At 59.6% G+C, this 18,097-nt stretch overlaps 1 protein-coding gene across 3 annotated transcripts in view; it reads right to left on the bottom strand.

The window, feature by feature from the left end:
* The window catches only part of GOLGB1 (golgin B1), a 38,562-nt gene that overhangs the window by 8,798 nt on the left and 11,667 nt on the right, over positions 1-18,097 (bottom strand). For all 3 annotated transcript variants that reach the window (XM_077340535.1, XM_077340537.1, XM_077340536.1), the window contains exons 8-16: positions 17,738-17,851; positions 15,981-16,383; positions 14,725-14,822; positions 13,684-13,783; positions 11,813-11,886; positions 10,467-10,557; positions 8,187-8,260; positions 2,954-7,668; positions 145-2,023 (exon numbers count right to left, since the gene is read on the bottom strand). In XM_077340535.1, coding sequence (XP_077196650.1) covers positions 145-2,023; positions 2,954-7,668; positions 8,187-8,260; positions 10,467-10,557; positions 11,813-11,886; positions 13,684-13,783; positions 14,725-14,822; positions 15,981-16,383; positions 17,738-17,851 — 7,548 coding nt within the window. The remainder of the gene's footprint in view (positions 1-144; positions 2,024-2,953; positions 7,669-8,186; positions 8,261-10,466; positions 10,558-11,812; positions 11,887-13,683; positions 13,784-14,724; positions 14,823-15,980; positions 16,384-17,737; positions 17,852-18,097) is intronic.

The following is an 18,097-nucleotide window of genomic DNA, read 5'->3' as shown; positions in this document are numbered from 1 at the left end:
TGGACTTTCCCTGGCTCTGCAGGGAAGGCAGACTCAGGCCAGGGCCCCCGGGGCTCTTGGACAACCTGCAGTCCAGCTCTCAGGCATCGGGGGAGGGAGGGGGAGCCAGGTGGGCTCCGGACCCCCCACGAATGGCCCACTCACCAGCTGCTCCCGGTCCTTCTGCAAGGAGGACAAGGCCTTCTTGAGACTCTGTGCTTCGGTGAGGCTGACGGAGGTGTCCGGAGCCAACTGCAGCCGGCCTTCGTGCTCCCTGTGGCTTCTGTCCAGCTCGCTCAGCAGGCGGTCCCGCTCGTCCTGCAGGCTGCCCAGGGCCTGGGAGAAGGACTTCACCTGGCTGGAGGCCCCCTCCAGCTCCGAGGTCAGGCGCAGGAGCTCCGCTTCTCTGGCCTGGAGCTGCTGGCCCAGGAGGCCCTTTTCCTCGGCTGAGGCCTGGAGGGCGGCCAGCTGGGAGGCCAGAGCCCTCTGCTCCTCCTGCAGCGCCGCCTTCTCCTCTTGGAGGCTGCGCACCAGCGACTGCTGCTCTTCCAAGTCCGCGGCGTGCTTCTGTTCCGCGGCACGCAGCTCTTCGTTGGAACGGTCCCAGCTGTCTTGGAGGGAGCTCATGGCCTTCCCGAAGGACTGCAGCTGGGCTTTCAAGTTCTGGTTCTCCTCGGTGGCAGCCAGGAGGCTCTGCTCCATTTCCAGGAGGTCCTTGGCCAGTTCGGCCACCCGCTCTTCGGCCGTCTCGGTCTCGTTGCGCATGAGCCCGGCGTCGTGATGCAGGCTCCGCAGCTCTGCCTTCATCCTGGCCTCCGCCTCCTGCAGCTGCCGGGCCATGTCCTGGCGCACGAGGGCCAGCTCCCCCTCCAGCGCGGCTGCCTGCTGCTGTGCCAGGGAGAGCTGGCCGCTCAGCTCCTGCACCTCGTCCGCCTTGGCCTGCAGCTGCAGCATGGGCCCGCTCTCCTGCAGCGCCGCCATCTCTCCCTGCAGCTGGGAAAGGGAGGCCTGCAGGGCCTTCACCTCCTGCTCCAGCCTGGGCTTGTCCTGCCGCAGGGCCTCCGCAGCCTGCTCCGCCGCCCTCCACCGGCCCTCCGCTGCCGCCTTCTCCTGCTCCAGGGCCTCGATGCGCTCCTGCTGGGCTCTGGAGAGCTGCTTTTGCTGGCTGTCCTTGATGGAGATGAGCTGGGTGAGATCCTCCCGGTACCGGATCAGCTCCGCGTCCAGCTTGGCGTTTTCGGCGTGGAGGTCGTCCATCCGGCCGTGAAGGCCCCTGATCTCCTCCTTCAGACCGTTGTTCTCGGCCGCCGCCTCCTGGATCAGCTGGTCTTTCTCCAGCATGCTGGCCACGTGGCGCTGCTCCAGCTGCTGATAGTCTCCCAGGACGCGGTCCCGGTCGTCCTGCAGGGAAGACATGGCCCTGGAGAAGGAGTCCAGCTGGGCCTTGTGCTTCTGGCTTTCCTCCCGGGTGCTCTTCAGCTTCTCCAAGAGCTCATCCGCCTTCTCCAGAGCTTTCCTCCTCTCGCCTTGCAAGGCCGTGCACTCCTCCTCCCCCCGGGCCAGTCTGGCCTCCATCTCTTCCAGCTCCTCCTGGTGCTGCTGCCGGGACTCCGAGAGCGCTGCGGCCACCGCTTCCTCCCTGGCTGCCAGAAGGCCGACCATTCTCTGCTCCTGGCTGCTGACCTCCCCGTGGAGCTGATCCGTCAGTTCTTTGGAGGCGCGCAAGTCCGCCTCCAGCTGCTCCTGGCGGAAGGTGCATTCCCGGAGGCTGGCCTCTTGCTGCTTCACCGTGCTCTCCGCTTCTTCCCGTTCTGCTTCGCGCTCCGCAAAGGAGTCCTGCACTTCAGCCAGCTGCCCTCTCAGGCCCTGCAGCTCCGAATGCTGCTCACGGAGCTGATTTTGGGAGTCGCTGAGCGACTGCCGGGCTTCCTCGAGCTGGACGGTGAGGGCCCTGTTCTCCTGCCTGAGCAGCTCCGCCTCTTCCTGCAGTCGCTGAAGCGCCTTCTGGGAACTGGCTTCCCCAGCCACCTTGCTGTGCTCCAGGCTGCAAGCAAGGAAAGAAGGATTAGCCCAGGCCCTCGGCCGTGTTGCCCACCCCCCACCCCACGTTGCTCACGGCAGCCATTGCAGAGAACCCTCGGAGGACAGAGCCTGGTGACCGGCAGAGGGAAGATGCCTTCTCCTGAATCAGACCGTCGGTCCATCCGGGCCAGCACAGTCTGCTCGGACAGGTGGGGCATGTCAAGGGTCTCAGGCAGAAAAGGTTTGCTCCCGTTTTCGTGGGGGCTTGAGGCTGATCCTGCCTTGAGCAGGGGGTGGGCCTAGGCAGCCTGCCTGCCCCTTTTCTCTAGGATTCCATCCCCTCCTGCCTGGTCCTTCCAGCTGGAGATGACAGGGATTGAACCCAGGACCTTCTGCATGCTGAGCAGCGCCTCTCCCACTCAGCCACGCCCCCTCCCAATCCTACAGGTGCAAGATGAGGCTCTTCCACCAGGCCTGTGGCTGAGGTCTCGGAGTTACCATCAGGGGATCCCCTAGAACTAGTGAGATCAGGGCCCTCGCCCCTAAGGAAAGACCTCCTGACTGCAAAGTGGACAGGGGGGAGATGGGGAGTTTAATGTATAGCCATCTGTTAGTCCTTATTCAGACCGATAGTGTAACTCCCTAGGAGTCACGTTAGAAACACAGAGCTGGGGTAGACCTCCAGGGTCATCTAAATGCAAATGCCTGTAAGCACAGGAAACTGGCCTCCGACCCTGCATTCCCCCAGAACACCCCCTCGATGCTCAGAGGAAGGTGAAAAGCCTCCAGGATGCCTGGGCCCCCGCTGGCCTGGAGGGAAATCCCTTCCGGACCGGGACGTGTAAGAAAGGCCATGAGAGCTGAGCACTGCCTCCTCCCTCCCCATCGGCCCTCTCCCAGGAAAGCAAGTTGCCTCTGGCACCCCCAGCAGACCCGGCTGCCCCCCCCTTACCTGGTGACCTGACTCCGCAGCTCCTCCCCCTGGGCAGCCGCCTGCCTCAGCCGGCCCTCCAAAGCGCTGCAGGCTTCCTGCTGGGCCCGCACCTCCTGCTCCTTCTTCTCGATGGCCTCGCTGAACTTCCTCTCCCACTCCCGGGCCTTGTCGATGACGCGGTCCCGGTCGTCCTGCAGGGAGGACATGCTCCGGCTGAAGGCCGCCAGCTGGGCCAGCGCTTGGTTCAGGCTGCCTTGCAGCTGCTGGGCTTCCCGGTCCTTCTGGGACAGGGCCTCCTGAAGGCCCCGCAGCGCCCCCTCCGAAAGGGCCTGCTCCCGCCGGCAGGCCTCCAGCTTCTCCTCCGCGTCCCTGGCCTCCTTGGCGTGCTGGCCCTTCTCTTCCTCCAGCTGCCGCTGCAGCTCCTCCTCCCGCTGCCTCAGCTGGGCGTGCAGCTCCTCTTTGGCCTTCAGGCTCTCGGCCAGGACGCGGGCGGCCTCGCTCTGGGTGTCGTCCAGCAGGACGCGGCAGGAGCTCAGCTCGGCCTGGGCCTTCTTGGTGTCGTCTCCCGCCTTGGCCAAGCTCCTCTTGGCGGCCTCCAGCTCTTTCTGGGACTCGCTGTGGACAAAGTCCAGGGCCTTGACCGTCCTCTCTAAGTCGCTGATCTTCTCCTGGCTTTTGATGCAGTCCTTCTGCAGCTGCCTCACCTCCTGCTGCTTCTCCTTCAGCAGCTCCTGCAGCTCTCTGGCCTGGGCTCTGCGGCCCCCCTCCCCCTTCCAGGCGCTCTTCAGCTTCTCCACGTGCTCCTTCTTCTCGGCCTCCGCGGCGGCCTTCTCCCTCAGCAGGTGCCTCCGCTCGTCCTCCAGCCGGCTCAACCCGCCCCGGAGCGCCTCCAGCTCTTGCCGGAGCTGCTGGTTCTGGCCCTGCAGGTCCATCGCGTCTTGCTGGTAGTTGCCGATGCTGCCGTTCAGTTCGGCCAGCTGGTTCATGAGCCTTTCCTCCAGGTCGTCCTTCTCCGCCTCCAGAGCGGCCTTCAGCCCCGCCATCCCGGCCAGCCGCTCTTCCGCCTGCTGCTGTGCTTGCTCCGTCCGGAGGGCCTTCTCCTGCAAAGCGTCCAGCTCCCGGCCTTGGGCAGCCAGCTTCTCCTCCAAGGCTTTCTTCTCCTCCGTCAGGGCGTCTGCCTCTGCCAAAACTCTGCCCAGCTTCTCCCCTTCCACCCTCCTCATCTCCTCCAGCTGTGTCACCCGCTCTGTGAGCCGGGCCACTTCCTCACGCAAAGGGCCAGCCCTGTCCTCCTCCTCCTCCTCTGGAGGAGGAATGCTCCCGGCAACAGGCTCTGGAGCTTCGGCTGGACCGGCCTCGGGGGCTGCCTCTTCCTCTGCCGTGGCCTCGCCTGACGCATCACTCTTCCCCGTCTCTCCCGCCTGGCCCTGCAGCTTCTGCTCCAAGGCACAGATCTCCTGGCGCAGGGAGTCCTTCTCGACAAGCAGGGCTTCCAGCTGGCTGGACAGGGCCTGGCTGCTCCCCTGGGACTTCCCCAGCTCTCCCTCTCCCGTCCTCAGCCGCTCGTTTTCCTCTTCCAGCTCCAAGATCTTCTGCTGCTTGGACTTGGCGAACTTGCGCATCTTCTCCCTCATGCCCTCCATCTCCTGCTCGGCCCCCTGCAGCCGCGCCTCGCCCTCCCTCTTCTCCGCCTCGGCCCCTTTCAGCCTCAGGAAGAGCTCCTGCTTCTCCTGCCGGACGCCCTCCACCACCCGCCGGATCCGCTCAGCTTCGTTGCTGACGTTCTCGTAGGACTGCAGGAGGGTCTCGTACTCCTTCTGCAGCTCCCGGAGCTTCCCCTGCCACTCGCACAGCTCCTCGGCCTGGGAGCTCCGCAGCGCCTCGAGGTCCTGCTCCAGGCGGGCTTTCTCACCCGTCACCCCCTCCAGAGCCAGCTTCAGGCTCTCGCAGGAGCCCAAGAGGTTCTGGTTTTCCACCAGGGCTTTGTCCACCTCGGCAATCAGCTTCTCCCGGTCTTCAGCCACTGCCTCCAGCTTCTCCCGCAGGGTGCCCTTCTCCTGCTCCAGGGCAGAGGCCGTGCTCTCCGCTGCCCGCAAACGGTGGGACGCCTCCTCCAGGGCGGTTCTGGTGCTGGCCAACTCCTCCTGCAGCAACTTGTTCTCTCTCAGCACTTCCTTTCGGGAGATGAGCGCGGCCTGCAGCTTCCTCTGCAGCTGGACCTTTGATGGGTCCTCGGCCACGGGCTTCTGCTGCGTCTCCGCCGGCTCGGCTTGCGGCTGGGGGGCTTGTGCCTTGGCCTGGAGCTCCAGCCGCCCTTGCAGGGCTTGGAGGGCCTCCTCGTGCTCTCGCAGCTGGGCCTGAAGGCTCTGCAGGGACCCGGTTTTCTCCACTAGCTGGAGGTTCAGGGCTTCGATCTCTCCTTTTCTCTCCAGTTCCTTTTGCTCTGCCAGACTCACCAGGTGGAGCCTCAGGCCCTCCACCCTGGCCAGCTCGGCTCGGCTCTCCTCCAGCTCTGCCCGAAGGCTCCTCATGCTGGCCTCAGCCTGCTGGGAAACCATCTTTGCCGCCTCCGCCTCGGCCTGCAGGTGCCTCGACTCCTCCTGGAGCTGCTGAGCAGCATCCGACTTGCTTTGGAGCTCTGCTTCCAGGCGATGGAGCTGGGCTTCCAGCTCTCCTTTCCCTGCTCGGAGCTCCTCCAGCTCGGCCTCAAGTACTTCAACAGAAATGCCTTCAGCCCTGCCAGGACCAGAGTTTCCCACTTCGGAGGCTGCGGGGAGCTCCCCGCCAAGCCCCTGCTGAGAGCCTTCTGGAGGAGCTGCTGGCTCAGGGACAGAGGGGCTCTCCAGGGTCTCCACTTGGGCCTGCAGCAGCTGGAGCTGATGCTGGATCCTCTCCTTCTCCCTGCTTTGCTCCGCCAACTGCTCCTGGAGGAGGCCGCAGTCGTCCTTCTGCTGCTTCAGCTGCTCCCGGTGGTGGCGGTCTTTCTCCTGGGCCTTCTTGAGGGTGTCCTTGCGGGAAGCCAGCGTCTCCTGGAGCTTCTTCTGCAGCTGCTCCTTCTCCTGCTCCAGGGAGACGATCTTCTCCTCCAGGGCAGCCCTCTGCTGTCCCTCCGGGCAGCCCTCCGGGGCCTGCTGCTTCTTGCGGGCCTCCCCTTCCGCTCCCAGGGCCTCCTTTTCCTGCAGCCTTTGCCTCAACTCGGCAATCACCGCTTGCAACTCGGCCACGGCAGCGTCCTTTTCCTGGCAAAGGATTTGCAGCTCGGCCTGCTGGGCAGAAGGCGACTGGCTCGGAGAGGCGACCGGGCCTTGGCTTTCTCGTTCCCCCTCTGCTCCTGCATCTGCCCTGACCTGGGGGGGCTCCTCTCCTCCTGCACGATCCTTCCTCTCCAAGGCTCTGGGAGCCTCCGGCTGCGCTCCTCCGCTCTCTGCCCTGCGGATCTTGCTCCGAAGCTCTTTCCTGCTGAGCAGGGCAGCCTGCAGCTTCTTTCTCAGCTGCCCGTTCTCCTTCCGGAGGGCCTCCAGCTCCTCCTCGCCGGCTGAGGTCAAGCCCCCTTCGGCCCACGGCCCGGGTTCTGTGCCAGCGTCCACGCCCGGGTCTCTCGTCTCCTGCGCTTGCAGGGGAGGCTGATCAAGCTGCTTCTGGAGGGCTCCTGCCAGCTCCTGGCCCAGCACAAACTTCTCCTCGTTCAGCTGCACCAACCGGTCAGCCATGCTGGTGCTGACTTCCGCCAGGCGCTGCTCCCGCTCCACCACTGCCCGCTGCAGCCCCTCAACTTGGGCGGACCTCTCCTCCAGAAGGCTCCGCAGCCTGCCGGCCTCCGAGTCCCTGGCGAGGAGGTTGCGGGAGAGCTCAGCCGCCTCGGCCTCGGCCTCCTGCAGGCGCCCTGCCCGGGCGTGCCCAGCCTGCTCCCCCTCGTGCAGCCGAGTCCTCAGATCGCGGGCCAAAAGGTCCTGCTCTGCGAGGCGGCGCTGCGTGTCGTCCAGGTCCCTCTGCAAGCCCTCGATTTTCACGTCCTTGGAGCCGGCCTCGTTCCTCAGGCTCTGGATCTGCTCCTTCAGCAGGCCGAGCTGGGAGATCCCGCTCTCGTATTCGGAGAGGCGCCGCTTCTCGGCCTCGGCCAGGTCCCCTTCCAGCTGCCTCACCTGCTCCTTCAGCTCGGCCAGGCAGCAGAGCTCCTCCCGCTGGGACAGCAGCTGGTCTCTTTCGGAGGTCACAGTGGCCAAGGTGGCGCCGGAGTCCGCCAGCAGCTGCTGCAGCCTCTCGATTTCTGCGGCCTGCTTGCCGAAGGTCTCCCCATAGCCTTCCCCTGCTTCCCTCTCCAGCAATGTCTTCCCCGGCTCCTGCGGATGTGATGCTGAGGCCAAGGAAGGCTCTGGGGGGGGCTGGCTGCCCTCTGCAGGGGGGCTCTCTGGCTCCGTGACCAGCCCCAGCAGGGCAGGGGCCTCCGCCGTCATTAAGGTCCCCTGGCCGAGGCCTGCCTCTTCGCCTCGCCCCCCTTCCTCGGCTCTGCTCATTGCCAGAGCTTCCCCGGTCAGTGGAGCCTCTCCAGCCCCGGCTGGGCCGCCAGAGCCCGGGATCTGCCCTTTCAAATAGGCGATTTCCTCCTGCGCCTCCTGCAGTTCCAGGAGCAAGACAGAGAGATCTTGGCGCTTCTTGGCCGAGAGGTACTGAAAGAGGTCAGGGTGGCCGTTCTCCCCCACAGGCGGCCCTTCAGCACTTTCTCCTGGGCTGGGCTGCAGGAAGGAAAGGAAAGGAAAGGAGTTATCCCTCCGGGCACTGGGAGAAAGGAGGCTTCTCTCTCTCTCAACAGGTGCTGTCTTTCTGCCCCTGGCCTAAGCACTGCTCCCCTGCGGTAAAAAGAGCGGATTGCCTCTGCGGCCTGCCTCCCTTCTTGGCTACGCCCCACCCTCTCTGACTGAGACAGAGAGAGACTCAAGGGTCTCCGTTCCTACGTAGATCTGACAAAGGGAGCTTTACAGCCCAGAACTCTCGTGGGCCTTTAGGGTGCTCCTGGGCTCAAATCTTGCCCTCCCAGCAAGGCTTTGTGGGGCACACCGCCATGGCACACAGCTCAAAGCATCTTCTCGGATTCCAAAACTGTGCCTGCCTCTTGCCCATCTCCTGCCCATCCCGAGGACAGCAGGGATCTGCTCTACAGCTGAGAAGCCTCAAGAACTAATCTACACACGCGCTCGAAATGCAGAGGGAAGAAAAGCCCCGTAGGGAGGGAGGGAGGGAGGGGGGAGCTCACCTCAGCCAGGGTGGCGGGCACAGCTGGTGAATCCAGGCATTCCGCTTTGAGATGTCCAACCCCATCCGGAGAGTCTGGCCCAAACCAAAGAAGAGGCATCAGGGCACGGGATGAAGGCAAAGGACTTGCCCACCCCACTTCTGTGCAGCCCCTCCCCCCACAGGAGAAGAGCCATTTCGTTTTGAATTGGTGGAGATAAACTCATCCCTTACATCAGCGCTGCCTCCGTTATGCTGTCATTAAGTTAAGGAGACAATTTGGGCATGTCAGTTCTTAAAGCACATTTTGCTCCTTTTATGGCTAAGTTTACTGTATAATTTTATAATTGCAATTTTACTTCAGTATTTTTACTGCAGTTTACTCTTGTAACAATTTGTATATTGGATGATGTTAGGGCCTGTGATAACATTACACTAAAGGAGGAGGTGGGGGGGGGTTTGTACCCAGCTTTTCCCTACCCGGAGTCTCAAAGAAGCTTACAAACACCTTTCCCTTCCCCTCACCACAACTGACACCCTGTGAGGTAGGTGAGGCTGAGAGAACTGCAAGAACAGCCCTAGGAGATGTGTGTCTGGCTCCAGGTCACCCAGCTGGCTGCATGAGGAGGAGGAGCGGGGAATCAAACACACTTCTCCAGATTAGAGGCTGCCACTCTGAACTCCTACACAAGCTGGCTCTTGTCATTCTGTTGCTCATGTGCTTCCCAAACTCCAAAAGGGCCAGGGCCATTGAGCTGTGAACAGAAAGACTCTTTCCCCCTTTCTCTGGCAGCCTGGAGAGCTTTTCTGGAGATCTCCTCGAGCTTTTCTTGAGGGTCACGCGACTTCTGGAAACAGAGCAGGTGTAGCGCAAGACTCGGGAGCAACAACAAAAAATCAGCAACCCTCAGCAAGCGACTGAGACTACGAGGTTGGGAGGGGGGGAGAGATCTGGCTAATGTCCTCTCTTTCAGGTATTCCTCTGAAGCAAGGCCCCCTGGTAAGGGCTTTTCCCCACCATGTCGTCTTGGAATCATAGAATCAAAGAGTCGGAAGGGGTCATCTAGTCCAGCCCCCTGCGCAATGCAGGAAACTCACAACCCTTTGGAGAGGCCTCGATACCCTTTCCAGAGGACTGGTGAGATTGTTGTGGGTTTTTCATTTGCTGGCTGTTGCTGTTCTCTGCTGCTGGAGGCAAAGCTGCTGCTTTACTCCAGGCAGGCTTCCTCTAGGCTGGGCTACGCTGCAGGCCCTCACTGCTCTTCTGTGCTGCAAAAGGACCAAATTAATGCAGCAAAAGGGCCGAAAACAAACGCTGAGCCCAGTGGCGTCTTAAGACCAACAAAGTTTTATCCAAGGCATGAGCTCTCTGCCTGCCCACAAAAGCTTATCCCTTGAATGGAACCGTGCTGGTCTCAAAGCCATGCTGCCTGTTGGGACTCCAACTTCGTTCTGCTGCTCCAGACCGACACGGCAGCTCGCCTGCATCTATCTATCTAAAAAGGAGGAGATTCCTTGAGAAAGAACTTGTACTGTTCAAATCCCAAGGAATTATGCAACCTGGTGCCCAAGTGTTTTCTTTTCTTGGAAATGTTATTCCCTGCCTAAGACGTAGCCTGGAAATAAGACAGGTTAATAAAGGTCTCCATATCAATCATGCTGCCCCTCTCCTCTGATGCAAGGCAGCCCAGAAAGAGGGAGAAACGAGGGCGGGAAACGCCCTGTTCAGCCCCCTGTCATCAGCAGCACAATCACTATTATTATTATTATTATTTGGATTTATAGCCCACCACTCCCCTAAGGCTCGTGGCGGGTAACAGCTTACAAAATCCCCCGATAAAAACCCCTGATACATAAAAACCATGCTAATACATAAACACATCAACCAACCCAACACAGCAACATTGCCCAGGGAGGAGACCAGGGATGGCCCGAAGAGGGGGACGTGATCTCACCAGGTGGCGCCGGCCTCAGCCATAAGCCTGGCGGAAGAGCTCCGTTTTGCAGGCCCTGCAGAAAGCTGGTAAATCCCGCAGCTCTTCCGGGAGCTCATTCCACCAGGTCGGGGCCAGAGCCGAAAAGGCCCTGGTCCTGGTCGAGGCCAGACGCACCTCCTGGGGGCCGGGAACCACCAACAAGTTAGTCCCCGCAGAGTGTAAGGCCCTGTGGGGGGCACTAACATTCCTTGTTTTAGTCTCCCCCGCCCCATCCCCCCTGGGACGATGCCCCCCAATCCTGCCCTCAGCGCACCTCCTCCCAGGCCTATCCGACCTCCTTGGCTCAAGCGCAAAGCACCTCTTACCCCCAGGGCCTGAACAGCCATCGCCAAAGCTGGATGAGACCCCCAAAAGCAGCCGAGTGGATACCTCAGTGTCTGCATTAGCACAGCTGACCTGGGAGGAAAGAATCACAGAATCAGAATCATAGAGTTGGAAGGGGCCATACAGGCCATCTAGTCCAACCCCCTGCTCAACGCAGGATCAGCCCAGAGCATCCTAAAGCACCCAAGAAAAGTGTGTATCCAACCTCTGCTTGAAGACTGCCAGTGAGAAGAGATAGTGGAGAAGGGAGATAGTGGAGAACTTCATCAGCACAACACACACAACCATTCAGTTACCAGCAATCTCGTTCCATGGGGAGAACGTCTCATCTCAGACTTTTTTGGGAGGGAGGGGGCTTTTAAGAGCAAGTTTCTAGCCCTCCCAATGCTGGAGAACAGCTAGATGTGAGCGCAGGAGCACCTTGCAGACCCCCGAGATTTCCAGGGTGCAAGCTCTCGGGAGTCAAAGTTCCCCTCTTTCCTCCAAGTTGCTGTTCTATCATGGACCAACTTGGAAACTCTCTGTGTTGGAGAAGAGATGCACCACTGCAGCATCCGTGCACGACCAGGGCCCTGCCTGCCTAGAAGAGACCAGCAAGCCTGATCCTCCTCCCAGAATCCTGAGAGTCTCAGTTCCAAGTACTGGACTCTATTCACAGACTTAGGGTCACTGGGACAGACTTCACTTTAAAGATGGAGTCTCAGGAAAAAATTTGCTTGACCGGAACTTTAAGGATTGACTCTTATGACTAGGCAGCCTAGTCGTGGCAAAAAAAGTGTTGTGCATTTTGACAAACACACTGGGCTGCCTTAAACTGAGTCCGACCGTGCCTCTCTCAGGCTCTGACTGGCAGCCGCTCTCCAGGGTTTCGGGCAGAGGCCTCTCCCCATCACCCTCCCCCTGAACTGGAGCTGGAGACCTTCTGCAAGCAACGCAAACGGTCTGTTGAAGGGCTGTCAGGCTGTCTATGGAAACGGCATTAGGTTATTTCTGCTCCCTCAGGAGGGAGCCGGGTCCCAGTTAGGAGAGGCGTGGCTGCAGACAAGCCCAGGAGCTCCTTCCCCCCCCTCCCCAACACACATACACACACACAGAGCACATCTGCAAAGGCCCAGGGTCACCTGAGAGCGAGGGACGAGTTCCACAAGCCCACGAAAGAGGCTCCCAGCTGCACCTGGAGGCCTTTCCCCACCCACACAAACACATTAAGCCTCCTAAGAATAGCCCAGCAAAGCAGATCTCTGGGGCCGGCCAAGAGGGCAGCTCAGGAGATGCTATTTTGAGGCTAAGCTGGTTTCTCCGGCCTTCTTGCTGCTCGCAAGGTTACCTGGCTTGGCTCAGCTGCGCTCCCTGCGAATTCCAGCCGATCTTCCAACAAGGCAAGTTTGGCACGGAGGGACTCTGGAAAGACAAGGAGGAAGCCCCGGTAAAGGAGGCCCAGGCAGGAAGCACTGCCCAGGGGAGGTCCAGACAAGCCCTTCACGCCAACCGGGAGAGGCGGTACACCAGGACAACATCCTGGAAAACGACTATTCTGCTCCAGCGGAGGGAAAGGGAAAGCATTTGCTTTGTGGGAAAAGAGGGAATCCAGGGGGAAGGGGAAGCGGTCAAGGAAACGTTTCCCAGGGCCATGGCCAAAGACACTCCCGAGGTCCTGAAGCGAGCTATCCGCTTCGCAGTCTGAAAGACAAGGAATCGGAGACTTTGACTTAAGGCTCTCACTGGGCAGAGAGACAGAGGGGGCTTTTTCTACCTGGACTTTCTGTGGAACGCGGCCCTTTTAAAGCCTGTCGTGCCACCAGATTCCAGCATCAGATCTTCATCTGAGCATGTGGCAGGCTGCAGCAGGAGTTCACATTACACCCCATCCTCTCAGATCTCGGAAGCTCACCAGGGCCAGCCCAGGCCAGTATTTCGTTGGGAGACGTCCAAGGGTTGGGGGACCGTTCCTCCAAGGAACGCTGGGGGGGGGGGGAGGGAGTCAGGATGTGGAGGCAGGCAACGGCAAACCGCCTCCCAGCACCCCTCGCCCGGCTGCCAGACGATCCTCGGATCTCATACTTATTTGTTCCGCAGCTCCCAGCCAAAGAAGCGTCCCAGGAAGCAAAACCCCCCTGGCCTGTGCTGGAGTGTCACCTGGCTGGCCCTAATGAGAAGCACTGCCCTGATTGGGATCGCCCAGCCCGGTCTGACTTTGGACGCCAAGCCGGGTCAGGCCTTCGGGCTGTTATTAGAGTCGAGGCAGGTCACACCTCATGAGCCGGCCCAATAGCGAAGGTTCCACTTCGCTGAGTCAACATATTCGGATTTAGAAGTCTGGAGAGGCCAGAAAGGAGCCGGAGCCCAGCCGGAGGGTTCATGGGACGCCCGGAGCAGTGCAGAAATGGCATCCTACTCACCACCCCCTGCATGCACAGCCCTACAGGCCAGAAGCCCCCATCCTTCAAATCCAACATGCAGCCCTCGGAAACCAACCAGCCAGCCCCACATGGCCCTCGCAGGCCCACGTTTAGGACACGGGCTACCCCTGGCAGAAGAACACGCCCAAGTATTGCATGAGTGTGTCGGGGCTGGCAAAGACCTTGCCGAGGCAGGCTCTCAGGGACTGGGCAGATCCCCGACTCAGGAAACGCAAAGACCGAGCCGGAGTGATCTGCTGCCACCACTCAGGGGCCAGCTTGCCTGGGCGGGCGTGGGATGGCAGCCTTCTGCTAGCACAGAGCAAGTTCACCGATTGCACTGTGGATGATTCTGATTTATTTTTTAAAGGATTCTCTTTTCTACCCCTATCCCCCCCCCCTCTCTCTCTCTCAACAGAGGGTTGGAAATTTCAGGCAAGCATCTGGCCCACAGTATGGATTCCCAAGAACATCCACTGTCACTTTTTATTTCAAAATGTCCAGCCTCCACCCACCCAGTCCCATGGCCTGAAGAGCACCTACTTGTTCCCTAAGAAGGAATGGGGTCTGCTGCCTATTCCCCCTCTGCAATTGCAGACCCCCCCCCAAATGTCTACTGATTGCCAGGAGGCTCAGCGGACTAGAGTAGGAGGGGGGAAAGCCCCCTGTCTCCTTGAGGGCCGTTCTGCAAGTGGGGCTGGTGGGATACAGGCCAATTCATCACATTTCCTCCCTCCAGAGTGAGCAGAGATGTGACCCCAAGGACACAGAGGACGCCAGAAAGAGGGAGAGGAATTACCGTTTTCGGCTTCCAGCTTCTCCACTGCTGTCTTCAGTTGTTCGTCTTCTGGCCGGCTTTCCCTCTTTGGCGGAGAGGCTTTCTCCTGCTCGGTGGGAGGCTGGGGAAGAGAAAGGGGACACTTTAGGAGAAAGCTCTGAACAGGGCCCTGGGCCAGGTCATCATCTGCCCTGCAACGGATCAGTCAGCAGCTACAGCTTCCGTCAAGCGATGCCTTCACAGCCTCTTTAGCTACAGCACAGTTCTCGCTGGAAGGGTGCTCTGCGGCTGGGGCAACGGAGGAGATGGAGTTCCATTGATCTGCTCCTGCTTCTCACACACGGAGCTGCCTTAGTCAGGCCATGGGTCTACCCAAGTCAGATTCGCCTGTCCACCATCTCAGGGGGAGGCCTTCCAGGCAGCTTCCTTCCTGACCTTTTTAGTTAACGATGCCAGGGACTGACCCTAGGGCTTGCCGCATGCAAAGGAGAACAAAAGCCCCTCCCTCAAATGCTGGAACGGGATTTCCCACTGAAGGAGCCACACACGGATCTTGGCTGTGTTCTCACCTAGTCTAAACGGACACGTCCTTCCACCATGGGCAGAGGTGCCCTGAGAAAGAGCAGGACTCATCCCTGTAACATCCGTACAGCGGAACAGCCTCTATGCTAGGGATGGCAAACTGCGGCTCTCCAGATGTCCATGGACTACAATTCCCATGAGCCCCTGCCAGCTTGCGCTGGCAGGGGCTCATGGGAATTGTAGTCCATGGACATCTGGAGAGCCGCAGTTTGGCGACCATTGCTCTTTGACTGAAGACGGGAGCAGACACTCTTTTCCCTGCCGCCTCTCTCCGGGGACTAGTCAAGCACCAGGCCAAGGAAACAGAGAAGCAAGTTACTGTGCCATATAATCTGTTAACTCTGTTAAGATGGCCTTAGGGAAGAGTAAGGACTGCGGTCCCCAGCCCCTTCCCTGGCCCCATCACAAAGGTGCCCACAGACTGAACAGGGGCTGGGGAGTCCTGGATTAGCAGGCAGCAGACTTTTAGGAAGCACTGACCTCCTCCAGTGTAGAGACCAACTCCAGTGTGTCGACGGCAAGCATTTCAGGTTGATCCTGTGAATGGTCCAGCTCCGGGGGCCCTTCGGGAAGCTCCCCTAAGGCACAAACAGGGACCATCAGCTTCACCTCCCCGAGAGCCACTGGGGACGACAGAGACCTGCCTTCTGAACCGGGGCCAAACAAAGGCAGGCACAGCACTCTGCCGGCCTGGAGATGGGACTGCCAACAGACTCAGGCTCCACATTTCCCGCACTCAGGAGTGGGAAGCTGACAGCCAGCCTCCTCGCTACTGAAGCAGCACAGAAATTGTCTCAGGCAGCGGTCCCCGACCTTTTTATCACCAAGGACCGGTCAACACTTGACAATATTACTGAGGCCCCGGGGGGGGGTAGTCTTTTGCCGATGGACGTTGCCGCCGCCTGAACTCCTGCTCCACTTGCTTTCCCACCAGTACCCCTGACTGGAGAGCAAGCAGCAGAGTGACAGGGCAGCAGCTGGGGAGGAGGATGAGGAGGAGCTGCAGCCTGGTGCCGACTGATCCACGGACCAGTCCCGGTCCCTGAACCAGGGGTTGGGGACCGCTGGTCTAAATGTAGACTGGATATAATGATTTTCTGTCACTGAATGAGTAACCTTCCAACCTGCCCCCTCCCCAGGACCTTCCACTGGTAAGAACATCAGAAGAGCCCTGCTGGGTCAGACCAGGGAGAGTCCCTCCAGTCCAGCCTCCCGTCTCACCCAGGGGCCAGCCAGCTCCCCTGACCTTGCCTCCTGACACAGTGGGATTCCAAGGATGTCCCCCTCAATCACACCAACTGGTAGCCACTGACAGACCCTTCCTCCTTCAGGAATCTTAATTCCCTTAATAAGATTCCCCACTCAGAGGACAAGAGAGGGAGCCCTGCATGCACCCCAAAGCCCCCCGTGATCGGGATGGAAAGCCCACAGGGGAAGGGCCTCCCGACGCCCACCCCAACAAGGGCCAAGGTCAGCCCCCAACCCCACAGGAGCCCGAAGTGCAAAGGCAAATCTCACCATGCTGCTCATTATTATTATTATTATTATTATTATTATTATTATTATTAGATTTATAGCCCGCCACTCCCTTGCGGCTCGTGGCGGCTCGTGGCGGGTCATCCAAGCCACGAGTTGCACTTGCAGCCCTAGACCAGGCAAGCCAAGGCCCGCACTGCAAAGTCCCCCCCAGCTGCCCAAGAGGCCCACGCAGACCCCCAACAGTCCTGCCTCCTGACCTGGCTGAGCGGAAACCTGCTTGGCAGAGCACTCCAATGGCCGGTCCACCTCCTGCTGCAGCCGGCTGTTCTCTGCCAGGAGGGCGTCGTAACTGGAGCGCAAGTCCTGCTCTGCTCTTTGGAGCTGCGCTACTTGCTGGCTCTTCTTTTCCAGCTCCTCCAGGAGCCTCTTTACAGAGGTTCTGCTCTCCTGCTCACGAGCTTCTTCCACAGCGCTTGCCCGAACCAGCTCCTGAGAGAGCTGCTGGACCGTCTCCTGCAGGTCATGGCAAGCCAGCTTCCTCTCGGCTAGTTCCATTTCCAACTTTTCCACAAAGCTCTGGGCCTGCTGCCTCTCGGAAGCACAGGCTCTCCTCAGCGACTCCAGCTCTGCCTCTGAAGAATGGAATTGTTCCAAGAGAACCTGAGGAAGAACAGCAAAAGCAACTGTCTTTTGGGGTACGGCGTACTGGAGTGAGATGAGCTCCCTAAAAAGGAGCAAGGCATTATCATCAAGTTGCAGAGCCAGACAAAGTACAGAGGAGGGGCACCCAAGGTGACCGGGGGATTGCAGCCCTTTCCCTAGGATGAAAGGCTGAAGAATCAGGGACTTCTGTTTAGAAGAGATGGTTAAGGCATAATAGAACTTTACGAAATTATGGACAGGGTGGAGAGAGTTGACCAAGAGAACTTCTTTCTAACTCCCAAAATACCAGAACTCTAGAGCACCCTATGAAGCTGATGGGTAGTAGATTCAGGACAGACAAAACAAGATACTTCTTTACACAGTGCAGTTTGCTGCCAGAGGATGTAGTGATGGCCATAAGCACAGGCAGTGGTAAAGGGAGGAGCCATGGAGGAGAGGTCTATCGACAGCTACTAGCCATGGTAACTAAAGGATTACTATGTTTAGCGGCAAGTACCCAGGGCTTAGTGGCAGAGGCTCTGCCTGGCAAGCAGAAGGTCCCCAGTTCAAGCAGCATCTCCGATTAACAGGATCAAGCAGGAGCTGATGGGGAAGACCTTTCTCTGCCTGAGACCTCAGAAAGCTGCTGTCAGTCAGCACAGACCACGCTGGCCTTGACGGACCAATGACCTCATTCAGAATAAGGCAGCGTCCTGGAGGCAGCCTCAGGGGAAAGCCTCGGCCCCTCCGCCCTGGGCTGGCCTTCCAGGGGAACTGGCTGGCTACTGGGCGAGACGGGAGGCTGGACCGGGTGGACCATTTGGTCTCATCCAGGAAGGCTTATATCATAATGCTCGCACCAAACATCATGCGACAGAATCACTGAGGATAACAGGAGCCCACGGAAGGACTTCGTCTAGGCCTCCTTGGGAGATTTCACAGGCACCAGAGTCTTTAGCTTAGAGGCGGAAAAGTTGGTTCAAAACCTGCTCAGCGGGCAAACAGCATTTCAAGCTCTCTGCATCCCCAGAGATTCACCAATGAGCCCAGATGAGGCACTGCAAATGAAGGTCTGGAGATCTTGAGGGCTGAGAAGCGGAGCCTCTCAAGAGGCCAGGGGCGGGCTGGCACAGGAAGGAATGCCCTGCCAGGCTCAGGGAGGGGGAAGAGAACAGAAGCCCTGATGCCTTTGCCTGCAGTATAGGGCCAAACATCCGCAGACTCAGCCCACCTGCCTTTTGTGGGTCTGCAGCACACCTGGCCCGGAGTCTATGGGGCAACTGGTACGGGGGGGAGGGGGGCAGGGAAGTGGATGGACGGGAGCCCCCATACGGCTGGCATCTGCTGGCCACTTCTGCCTCCATGCAAGTACCTGCTTCTGCTCCTCCAGGCCGTTCAGCTCGTGCTGCAGCAACTCCACCACCTGCGTCCGGCCCAGCAGGGCCGCCTCTTGCTCCTCCAGCTTCCGCTGCAACAGCCTCAGGTTCTGGGAGAGAGAGAACCCCAGAGGCCGGCTCAGAGGCACGGACAGCTCGGGCCCCTCGGCCCCACACCAATCCCTCCCTCAGCCCTTGGGCACCCGAAGCTGCAATGCACTTTAAAGGGGTCTGCCCATGAAGACAACCTGGAATCTCCAGCCTGTGTAGAAACCAGGAGCTAAACAGAGAATGAACATGGCATACATTCTACAGTAACTTTGGTGATTACGGATTACTTTCCAGGTTCTAGTCAA

This window comes from Paroedura picta, chromosome 5 (genome assembly GCF_049243985.1).
Source record: "Paroedura picta isolate Pp20150507F chromosome 5, Ppicta_v3.0, whole genome shotgun sequence".
In the NCBI taxonomy this organism is placed as follows: Eukaryota; Metazoa; Chordata; class Lepidosauria; order Squamata; family Gekkonidae; genus Paroedura; species Paroedura picta.
Note: the sequence above shows the minus strand (reverse complement) of the source record. Positions and strands in the feature narration are given on the sequence as shown.